This window comes from Diadema setosum, chromosome 13 (assembly GCF_964275005.1).
Source record: "Diadema setosum chromosome 13, eeDiaSeto1, whole genome shotgun sequence".
NCBI classification, from domain to species: Eukaryota; Metazoa; Echinodermata; class Echinoidea; order Diadematoida; family Diadematidae; genus Diadema; species Diadema setosum.
The window spans coordinates 32,656,991-32,669,177 of record NC_092697.1 but is presented as its reverse complement, the minus strand read 5'-3'; the positions used below and the strand labels follow the sequence as shown (position 1 = coordinate 32,669,177).

The 12,187-nt window shown below is 39.3% G+C and overlaps 1 protein-coding gene across 1 annotated transcript in view; it reads left to right on the top strand.

Moving 5' to 3' along the window:
- Positions 1-10,961, top strand: part of LOC140236656 (E3 ubiquitin-protein ligase UHRF1-like) — a 32,100-nt gene extending 21,139 nt beyond the window's left edge. The window contains exons 6-16 of the mRNA XM_072316575.1: positions 409-595; positions 1,398-1,521; positions 2,449-2,556; positions 3,199-3,303; positions 4,039-4,145; positions 4,618-4,780; positions 6,461-6,598; positions 7,038-7,173; positions 7,593-7,726; positions 8,524-8,622; positions 9,241-10,961. Coding sequence (XP_072172676.1) covers positions 409-595; positions 1,398-1,521; positions 2,449-2,556; positions 3,199-3,303; positions 4,039-4,145; positions 4,618-4,780; positions 6,461-6,598; positions 7,038-7,173; positions 7,593-7,726; positions 8,524-8,622; positions 9,241-9,387 — 1,448 coding nt within the window. The 3' untranslated portion in view covers positions 9,388-10,961. The remainder of the gene's footprint in view (positions 1-408; positions 596-1,397; positions 1,522-2,448; positions 2,557-3,198; positions 3,304-4,038; positions 4,146-4,617; positions 4,781-6,460; positions 6,599-7,037; positions 7,174-7,592; positions 7,727-8,523; positions 8,623-9,240) is intronic.
- The last annotated feature ends 1,226 nt before the right edge of the window (positions 10,962-12,187 follow it).

Genomic DNA, 12,187 nt, shown 5'->3' with positions numbered 1-12,187 from the left:
AACAAGGTACATTGAGACTTGAGTTATTTGATGTGAAGCATTTGCCCACAAGTTTGATAATTACTGGTTACCCTGATATGCTTCTGAGGCAGTTGGATTTTGTTGACCAAGAAACTGGCAGTGAAACTTTATGATTTATGGATTTGACCCATGCAAAGATTTTACCCCCTGCAGGAAAAAAAAATATTGCCCATGACTTATCCCTGCAGTCTTGCTATGCTCAGCTGTGCTCATTTATATGTCTGATTTTGTTTGATTCATACATTCAGGATAAATACGCTCATTCTGTGGGCGTGTTTGTTTGGTGTGTCTTTGTGTTTTTATTTGTATGCGTGTGGGTTTTATTAAAGTAAAACATTGGCTGCCAGGCTTGTGAAGAATTACCTTTCTGTCTGTCTTTGTTGCCAGGGACAACCACCCCAAACTGTTCTCGCTGCAAGGACAACCCGAGGAGAAACTGTAAGTACTGCGCCTGCCATGTCTGCGGGAGCAAAGAAAACGAGGACAAGGCCCTGCTCTGTGATGAGTGTGATATGGCCTTTCACATCTACTGTCTGGATCCACCCTTGGCAAACATCCCGGATGTTGACGAATGGTAAGATGAAAAGCAAAGCAAAGGAATGACACTCAGATTCTAGTGATGGGAGGCAGTGACGTATTAGTGACTTTGAGCACCAGGCCATGATTGGAGGGCGATAAAACAAGAAACAATTATTGTTATTTAGTGATCATTTCAAGGCAGGCACCAAAAGAATTGATTCTGTTTGGAGATGATAGTGATGATGATGCTATTACAGTCTCTGTGACTGTAGTCGTTATGTGGTCATGATGATAAAGATAACAGTGTTGGTGCTGATGATTATATTTTTTATGACAATGGTGGTGATGATAATGGTGATGCTGATACAGGCACTATGAGTGGTTTAAGCAATGTTTACTAATGATGATAATATTTTATAGTGACATTTGGTGGTGTAAAGGGACAGAAGAGTATTGATTTAAATGATTATTGATTAATCTGTAAGAAAGAAGATGATAAGACCGTAAAAGTGACATTAGACAAACATGTCCTGACAGTGTTATGAATGGTGATCATTTTGTAGTGATGGCAAAGACTGGAGATGCTGATAATATTGATGATAGGACTCCTACCAACAATGATTGTGATAATTAAATGGTTTATTTAATGACATTTCTGTTCATTGATGACTTTAGTAAGAACCGAAAAAGAATCTTAGATCATCTTAAATTGTCACAATACAGCAGAACAACTTCAGATAGTGTGGCTGGTAGTAACTGCATTGATATTGGCGAACATTAAAATCATGCACATTTGAAAGTGAGACATTTTACCAGGTTCCATGAATTGTGTGGTCTTGCAATATTCCTGTGGTTAGGTACTGCCCGCTGTGCAAGAACGACGACTCCCAAGTGGTGAAGGCGGGAGAGAGACTCAAAGCCAGCAAGAAGAAAGCCAGGATGGCGTCTGCTACCTCTACCTCCCAGAGAGACTGGGGAAAGGTGTGTGCAGAGAGAAAGGGGGGGGGGGGAGGGGGAAGGTCTGCATTCAGAGAGATTTGAAATTTGGTGTAGCTTTGTGTTTTCTCTTCTCTGAGGTCTTTGGAATCCCACTGCTTGGAAGATTCACTTTCTAACCTCAACACCTGTTTATTGAGCATGATGGAATGTGTGTTCAAAAATCCTTTGCAGATCTGCCTATTTCTGTTTTTTTTTTTTTTTTTTGTGTTTTTTTTTTCATATGGTGCATTTGTACATGGTAACATTATTTCATAAATATAGAATGTAAATTGCTCAAAGGAATCTGCCCCACCATTTCTTACACCTTGTGAACAACTGATATGCTGATGTTAGACAAAGAAGTTTCTTTAAGATTTTTTTTTTTCTGAACATAAGCCATATTAATATTTTGCCATACTGTGTGTAGAATATAAAGTGATTTGCATAGGTTTGTTCAAAGTATTTCTGTTTGTTAATCACTAGTTACTGTAAAACCTGATATATTCGCGGCACAAAATTTTCACAAATTGGAGCCGACAGCCTTTTTTGTGGCATGAAATTTTCGCGAATTGCCACTGGCTTTCAATGCATATAGGAGTGTAGACAAGAAATTTCGCGTGCATTTTAATTTCGCGAATCTTGGCGCTCGCAAAATTGGCGAAATTAAAATGCATGCGAAAATTCCTGGTTTTACAGTAGTCAAAGAAAACTGTAAAAAGTATTAAAAAGGAGGAACTGGAAGTACTGTAATATTGTGTAAGTTTGCTGCCATCATTTCTACCTCAGTACACCTGGTTACATTGTGGATTGCTTTAGAAGTAGAAAGGCACTAATGTTATAGTCTTGTATGGCTTGGCTCTGTCATGGTTCTCAATCCTTGACACCATGCATCACCACAGACATTTATTCTTGTTGTACCCCCCTCTACAGGGCATGGCGTGCCAAGGACGGACCAAAGTGTGTACCATTGTCCCTCCCAACCACTTTGGGGCCATTCCAGGGATTCACGTGGGCCAACTTTGGAAGTTTAGAGTTCAGGTAGGTCTAGGTCTTCTCCAGACCAATACCAGCTCTAGTTATCATAACTTTAAGATTTCTCTTTTATATCACTTCGTTAAATCAGTTTACTTAATCCAGATCATTGCAAAGTACATGGCGTTGCATTGTGTTTAGTCAATGTGCTATCCAGTTTGATCTACAGGTAGTCCTCAGACTAGTAGACAGAATGACAATGGAGACCTGCTCAGTGGAAATAGGAAACACATGAAGGTCAAAGGTCACAGAAGTTCATCTATATATAGATGTGCTGTTTTAAATCACTTGAAACCATGTCTTAACAAAGACATTGACATCCTATGCATTATAACTGCCAGAGATTTGATGAAATGGATTGATGCAACCTGTAGTGAAGAGTGCAAAGTTGTTAAGGGTTATTTTCACTGAGCAGGCAAATCAATTGCAAAAGGTACTAATGTCAAATAGTTTTACTCAGAATGTGTCCCTGCAATGGAGCCGTAAATTGTTCTTGAGCAGTCTGTCCATAGTTTGTACATAAAATGAACTTAATTACAAATGTTGGACATTGCCATTTTTTCAGCATTCGCATATTTGACAAATTGTCCGCATTCCCTCTTGAAATGGCCCTTTGAAGTTGTCATGTGACCACCCAAATCAATGCAGGTGAGCGAGGTTGGAGTTCATCGCCCCCACGTGGCCGGGATCCACGGGAGGGAGTTTGAGGGCGCCTACTCTATCGTGCTGGCAGGAGGCTACGAGGATGATCTGGTGAGGAGAAAGAAGCGAGACAAATTTCTCTCCTAAGACTACCTCTAATGGCTTACTAAATACAATTGTAGTTATCCTTTTGAACATCAGTGGCCACACCCTAGTATAGTCAAAACTATCTGCAAGAGACGGGCCCATTATTGCTCAGGGGCCCGTTGCATAAATGTTACAATTATGGTAACTTTGCCATCCAATGGTAACTTCCATGGAATTCTTGATTTTGATTGGCTGTTGAGTATTGTTACCATGGAAGTTACCATAATTGTAACTTTTATGCAACGGGCCCCAGATATATTGAAATGTAAATTGTCTTGAAAACACCATTGTAAGACCTGTTACATGTATAACATAGAAGTATTCCTTACAAAACACTGATTCTAAATGTTCATTGTAAGGCCAATGTACAGGTGTTCCTTACAAAATTCTGGCTTTGAATGTTTATAAAAGAAAGAGCTGAGTAGAATTAAAAGCTGCAACATAGAATATCAGTCTACTTTCACTGTCTTTGCTACTCGTATTCATTTCATTTCTTCAACTTTAGAGGCAACACACCTGGATATTGATCCACATTTTTAAAGGAAATCATAATGTGTGGATAATAGCAAATTATGGATAACAATCTAGCGTATATTCAGAAATAATATTGTGACACCATGAATATACATTGCAAGTAGATCAGCTGAAAACCATGCACATTTTCATAGCCAGAAGCTCATTTAACTCTGTCATACACAGGACAATGGAGGTGAGTTCTACTATACCGGCAGTGGAGGAAGGGATCTGTCTGGCAACAAACGAACAGCTGAGCAGTCACATGACCAGAAGCTGGCCAAAATGAACTTGTAAGTGGATCTCAGTATAGCAGTAAAGTCTACTGTAAGTGGTAAAAGCATATGTTGCTTTTGATCATCAATCTTTGATTTTTATTACGTTTTTGCGTATTTATTATCATTTTTTTTTTTAATGCCAAACAGCAGAAGTGGTTTGGTACTGGGTACAAAATATTTCTCATGAATACGCCTTTGGTCATTCTGTGTGTGCTGCAGGCAAATGCAGCACTTAACCTCATGTATTTTTTTACATTGTACTTCAAATGCCTGTTGTGTATGTTGTATGCTGCAAGAGCACTTAACACAAAAAAAAAAAGATTTTTGAAAAACATAAATAAATCTGACCCAAACTGAAAAACAGGAACAAACATAACAAAAACAAAACACAAGTAGAAATACAATGGATAGCAGATCATTTATTTCCCCAGCTCTCTCTCTCTCTTCCCTATTATTGATTGTATGTTTTTATCAATTTTGTTCAAAGGGCCTTAGCTCGCAACTGCAATGCCCCCGTCGACAAGACCAAAGGAAACGAGGCCAAAGACTGGCGAGCCGGAAAGCCGGTCCGCGTGGTGCGCAACGCCAAGGGGCGCAAGCACTCCAAGTACGCTCCAGAGGAAGGCAACCGTTACGATGGCATCTACAAGGTTGGTATACCCATCACTGACACACCTTGTGACTTAGCGATGTTTTACACTACTTTAATGACATTCTCGTAATGAAATTTGGCTGGGAGAACATGACATATTATTGTAGCACTAGAGAACATGGTTAAACCTGGACTCAAAACACAGTACTTTGTGACACTCTGTAGCCTTGAACATCTGATGCATGTGGGGTTTTGTGCATTCATGCTCTGATAGAAGCTTTACCAAAATAGACATGGACTCATTTTGAAATGGATGTTTTACATTTGACATTCTGTGTAAGCTGTTATATTCGCAAATGAGAAGATCACAGACAGTTTTGCTAGATGTTGCTTTCGCGATTTGATACCAAGGCTATCACAGGTGCACTATTACCCTAGCGTATGGCGACATTTTTGTGTGTTGGCAAATTCACGGTCCAACAGTGATATACGCAAAAATCAAACCCTCATGAAAATAGCAGCTTTAACAGTATAGAGCCTTTACGATTACTGGAAAATCTCCAGATGTGTTTACAGTGAGTTGGTGTTCATCAAATGTTCAACGTTGAAGACATAGACACAATGTACACCCACCTACACCATTTTTGTCTGTTTTGAATATACCCTAAAGTGGTTTCCTTGAGTGAAAAACAAAAAATAAGCAAATTATATGAGTAGTAAGCAGAGCATTAACACTAGACACACACACACATTTCCTCAGTGTGCTTCAGGATCTGATTCAGGGATTTCCAAAAAGTTGAGAGGTGCAGGATTAAGGATTTTGGATGCCTCAACAATCAGGATCTCTAAACTCTCCCTGTTATTCGATCCCTCCAACAAAAGCCAGTCACAAATGTGAGTGCCAACGTCGCCAGTCTGGACCTCATCCCTCTCAGAGAAAAATCAATTGAGGTAGTCCCACTTTAAAACATAATCTGGAATGGGTATGCATTGCCATGGCAAAGTCTTATGTTTGCTCTGGCTGTAGCTGAAAATTAAAAAAGCCAGCCAAAGGGATTGATAAGGAGACTATTTCCAAGAAATGGGAATATTTGTAGTCTGCCGTTATGGCTTCGGGCTGGCAGCATACATGGCTGTACTTAAACTTGTTGAGGATGGGCTGATTTTGCTACAACGTGCATTTCCCATAGACACCTGCCCTAGTATACTTGGGACTTGTCCTCAACGGATTAAAGATACACAGACCCAGGATTCAAGAGGGCGCTGTTGAATGGCGTGATGATCGCTGCTATCTTCATTATGAAGATAGATGATGTAACACAGGTTTACTCTCAATCAAAGTAGATCTTGTATTTACCTGCAAGTTTTGACGACAAGCTAGCTAGCACACTTTGTCTTAGAAAGATCCGTGTGTAGTATGTGGACCCAGCCAGGAAGAATGGCCGAATCAAGAGATGATCTGAGATTGACATCATTTTGACCATTATGGACATACAGTCATGCAAATCAGTTTTACTTAAATGTTCAGAAAGTAGCAGATGTGCAAGCCCGAGACCATCCGAAAATGCTTTCTTGAATGCCAGGTCCATATGTACATATTGTACCTTTCAGGTGAGCTGGAGGAGCCATGTCTAAGCTATATCAATCATTGATGTTATAAATCATCTCGTGAATCAGTGTGTCTGAATAAGTTGGTGATTGGTGATGTTGGTCGATAATCATCTTGATCTGTTTGTAGGTGGTCAAGTACTGGCCGGAGCGAGGAAAGAGCGGTTTCCTGGTCTGGCGGTACCTGATCAGGAGAGATGACCCAGCGGCCGCGCCATGGACCAAGGAGGGCAAGAAGAAAATAAAGGAGCTTGGACTTGAGATGGAGGTAAGATGAGAAGAGATGCCGCTGTTGCTGAGTGGTGACATTTTCAGTGCTATCTTCTTGTGAGGCGAAAAGTCTGTGGAATATTTGTTTGTTTCTAATGCTCACTCTGACCAGCTCAAAAGTTTCTTTGCATTGATCCCAATGACAATTTCGTTGGGTGAGTAAGATAAAGGTGGTAAGGTTTCCATAACTTATGGCGTTAGTGGCACCCTAACGCTCTTATCTTTCTCAACAGACAATTTAGTCTATTCAGCATTTCAATTTGAATGGTTCAAAACACTATTGGTTTGACTGATGATGCATACCAATAATTCACAACAGTCCACTTGCATTTATGTGAGTATAAATCAGAGGTCTTGTGATTTTCATAAATCTGGTTTGATTCAGAAAGTTATCTTGTCTGTTGAGTCAAGTTTTCATGTTTGAATTTGCTCCCCAGTACCCTGATGGATACCTTGAGGTGATGGCCGCCAAGGAAGCAGCCAAGGAGAAGGAGAAGAAAGGGTCGGAGGAAGAGGAGGAGGAAGAGGAGGGGTCCAAGAAGAAAGGGAGAGGAAAGAAGCGTCCGCGAGAAGGTACTGATATTCATGGGAGGGATGATGAATTAGAGCACTTTGGGATGTGTAGTCATTATCAGTATTGATTAGACTTTGCAGTTGTTTTGGGGGTTCTGTTATCTCGGAGTTTAATCAAGATTTCTCCTTCAGAAAACTGAACAAGAAGGAATGAGAAAATTAAAATTGTATTAATAAAATTTGTTGGTGGTCATTGGTGGCTGTATGAATGCCTTCTAATATTGATAGAATTTGTTGGTGGTCATTGGTGGCAAGAGTTTAATGCACAGATTTTGCCTGGTACACAGTCCATATGTCACTTTACACCATGAAATGCAGCCGTAATGCTGTTACAGGAAGACAAAGATGCAATTTCTGTGATGATGGTGAAGATGAACATTAAGTTTTCATTTGTGTTTGTGTGTTTTCTGTTTGCGTAGAAACGCCCAAAAAGAAGACTACACCGAAGAAGACCAAATTTGAGCTGAGCCGGGAGACAAAGAAGCTGATTGATGAGGACGAAGAGAACAAGTCCCAGTGGGAGGCCATTATCGATGAGTGCAAGAATGGAAAAGTGAGTCAGAATTCATCGTATCCTGGAGAACAAATTCAGTGTCCCACAAACCTGACGTCATGAAAAATGATAGTAATATATTTTGAGGAGTATATACATCACTTCCATTATATGCTCCTCCTTTTTTTATATAACTCAATCAAAAACAATCTCAATTATATAATGAATTCAATGCAAATTCCTCTGTTCTGCTGTTTGTATGGTCTGGAATGAGAAGTTGATGGCTCATACAGTTTGTTTGAATGTTTTATATTGTTACCTGAGAGTTATTTTTTTTTCTCCAAAGCTGATTGTAATTTCATACCAGACAGTATTTTGTTATGCTATGAATTGCATGTTACATAGAGCCCCCATAAAGACAGTGCTTAAATCACTGGAAAAGCTAATGTTTTTAAATAAAGTGAATGAATAAATGAGTGAATGAATGAATGAATGAATGAATGAATGAATGAATGAATGAATGAATGAATGAATGAATGAATGAATGTATGAATGTATGTATGTATGTATGTATGTATGTATGTATGTATGTATGTATGTATGTATGTATGTACATGTATGTATGTATGTATGTATGTATGTAATTATTGAGAAAGGGAACAACTGAACAGTGACTGCACGAATAAATGATATTCCAGGAATGAGTGAACGATAAACAAATGAATGAGTGAGCTGGCAAGTTAAGAAGGGAGATTAAATGATGACTTACAGTATGACTTTCGAGAAGTTTTTGTAGTACTCTAATGACTTTTGTATGATTTCAGCTATATAACTGTTCTGTCTGTCTCTCCTTCCAGAAATTCATCTCAGCAGTCGAGGACACCTTCACCTGCATCTGCTGTCAAGAGGTAGTCTTCCAACCCATCTCCACGCCGTGCTGTCATAATATCTGCAAGGTAGGTCTGATTGGTCAGTCTGGTTTTGATAGCCAGCATTCTTTCTACCCTAGACATGGCTGAAGTCTATCCTGATTTAATAGCAGGTTAGGTTGGCATTGCTTTGGTGCTTTTATCACAAATTGTGTTTACTTTGCAACCTCAACCCTTGTATGTCTATTGATGTGCACATCTATGATCTTATTCCATTATCTTCACAGTAGTTTACTGCCAGCCATACGTATTCTTTATATTTGTGTTTTTCTGCAATACACATGGTAATTACTGAAGAGGTTTTGGGTTGAATGTGAGGTGTACATTCTATATTGTGTAAGCAGCATCTCATGTATGGTGCGTTCACATTCATTTTACTCTCAGTGACACCTGCAACGTTTTAGACAAGTGTCATAATTAATTTATAATGGGAGTCGAGAACACTTCTTTTACACCAAAGGGTGTTCCGGCACAATGGTTTCTGACATTTAGGATCACAACTTTGTTGATTTTAAAGAGTAGAATAGGACAGTTAGTAATTGCAACCATTTTTGTACAGTTTCTTTTAGTTGTGAGTCTTTACAGAAAAAGGGACCAGTGCAATATCGGTATGTTTACCTACATTCTCTCTCTCTTTCTGTTCAGTCTTGTCTGCAGCGATCCTTCAAAGCGGATATTTTTACTTGCCCGACCTGTCGCTACGACCTCGGCAAGGACTACAGCCTCAAATACAACAAGAACCTTCAGGCTGTCCTTCGAGAAGTCTTCCCGGGATACGAGGCGGGTCGCTAGGAGCTTGGAAAGAGAGAGAGAGAGAGAGTTCAAAAATAGAATGAGAGAAGTTAATATGTGACAGAGGTGTTCTTGACAGGTTGTCATTTTTTTGTTGCGTTCACCGTCATCGCTATTGTCTGCCCCCAGCCTGTCTTTATGTGCTGCAGTAAACATTTTATCGCACAAAAGTGTTTTTTAAATGAGAGAGAGGGGTAAGTTGTTGGTTGTGGTCATGTTGTGTACTGTACAATTATCTAAGTGATGTGATGTCGAGGGTGTTGCAGCCATTTTTTTTTTCCAGAGATGACTTTGCTGTTCGACCAGAAACTGATGACGATGTCACTCAGTTGAGGTTCCTTGCGTGTACGTCTTTACCTGTGTTTAGTCTTGTGTAGATATGAAATACGTTTTTTGTTCATTGTATTAGATGTCCTTCTACCTGTAGGTCCAGTTTTGCTAGCAAGTGTGATAGATGTTTTCTAAACCTCTTCCTCTGCTTGTTGTCTGGCTACATGCACCTCCGCTTTATTCATCATTACACTTTCCTATGTATTGTCTGTTCGACATGTACAAGTGTATGGACACTTGTCGTAGATGTGCCCAAAAAAAAGACAATTGTAGGAAATATGTAGAAGTAAGCACCTGCCTTTCCAACCCCATTATCAGTTGTAGTACTTTGTTAGGTTTGGAGTGATCTCAAATGATCAAGTGGCATGCAAAGTAGTACTTGGAACTTCTTAAAACGTCTTATGGAAGCCTAGCTGTTTTTAGCGCGGCTACTTTACCCATAATATAGCTTTACTCATAGCTTGGAAAGTTGCCATTTTTCAGCATAATCACTGCTCTCTGGTACTGTCTCACGTGGCATGGACATGAAGAGTCAAATGCTATGTGGAAAGAGTAAATCAGCCTGTTGCAAACAAACATGATACGGAAGCCATTCTTTTGTAAAAGCTAAATGTTACAAAATTTATCAGTGAGAAGTTAGTGTGATTACTGTCTTACAAATTCAGATATCTCTTTTCATCAATCTCAATGTATTTACCTTGTTTGTGACACCTTTCCGACAACAGTTCAATAACAGAAATATTTAGATTGAATGTGTACAAATGTTTTTAGCTGTACATAGCCAATGCTCTTTGTCTTTTTTCTGTCTTTGAAGATCTCTTTCGTTAACATTTCAAGTTTTTTACAAATTTAGGGCAGATCTATCTAGTTTGAGCAGTTGTGATTGCTGGACAGTAGACAAAATGTGCACATGTTATTCAGTGAAATATCACTTATAGTTGAAATTTGCACATTTTTCCCCCCACTCACTAAGCTTTGCACTCTTGGTACAGTGTTGATGTATGTTATACCTGTACTGCTAAAACTCATACACTGGTGTTATTCTAATCAGGAGTAATGTAAATTATGTAAATTCTGTGATTGAAAAGTGGAATACAATCAAACTTACCTCGGTATTGTGTCACGGTTATTCCCAGGTGGGGAGTTGGCAGCGCGTAAATGTTTAAGTGCCAGGCACAAATGCACAAGAAAAGGTGTGTGCGTCCCCCACTGACTTTTCATGCTGAAGTTGTTGCATTTTCACTTGTAATTTGTGTGTGTTTGTTTGTTTGTGTGTGTGTGTGTGTGTGTGTATGTATGTATGTATGTATGTGAGAGTGATATGTGCCAGTGTCTGTGTGCTTAAATACGAACATTTGTGTCTGTATGCTTGTATAATTCATTATGTGGGATGGTATTCTCTAGCACTGTTTCAATTCGCCTGTTTAGGCCTTTCTTTTCTTGTGAGGTATTTGCAAGCTACAATGTATTTAAGCACCAACACATGCATAATATGTTTTCCACTGAAGGTTGATTAGGATGTACACCCCCCCCCCCCCCCCACCCAGTCTGTTTCGTCTGTTTGCCTGTCTGTCTGTCTGTCTGTCTGTCTCAGTTTCAAATGTCTGCATAGAAAGTTCAGTGTTCATAAATGAATAACAACAGGAAACAATTGGTGAGGTAAACCATTTACCCAACCAGAATATGGTCCAGTATTTCTTCTTGAAGCTAATTGTACCATAGTTAACAGAACACCAGTTAATGTTAATTTGCACATTTACAGGACTTAAAACAAGAGTTATGTGTAGCTGTGTATACTGCCAAATCGACATGCTCATAAGGGTTCGATGCAGTCCAGCAATACTCTACCAGACTTTTGAGCCAAAACTACCACCCCACTAGTATGGCAAACATTCTTCTCATAATAAATCCATCAAAACCTGTTTTCCTGGCAACCTGCCCATACCGGTGACTTGCTGGCCCCATAAATGCAGACAAATAAATTGTTTGAACACTAACCTGTTTGCACTGGCCACCTGTTCACAGTGGTCACACAGATAGCTTTGACTATCTTAATTATGACTATCTCAATAACTCACCCTAAATTGTCAAATGTGGCGTATTATAGCTATTTCCAAGGCTTGACTAATGTTGAAAAGGAAAGAAAAATTCAGTAGACGGCTACGCATCCCACTTCTGCATATGTTTCTCTTTCGGGAGGATATGTTTATTGAACTCTCACCTTTGCATTTACAACTTTGTGGACATGTTGACAGATTATATGACAATGTGATACCAAATTACTTGCACTCATATGCACTTCATCTCCTCACTCCCGCAGAAAGATTTCTTTGAAAAGCTTCTCTCGCAAAGGGCGCAAAGGAATCGTAGGAAGCTGAATATGTTTTGATGATGAGTAAATGACTTTCGACTTTTGAGTTACGATAGTGGATGTGTGATATGAAAATGTTATGTTTGGCTTTTTTTGTTT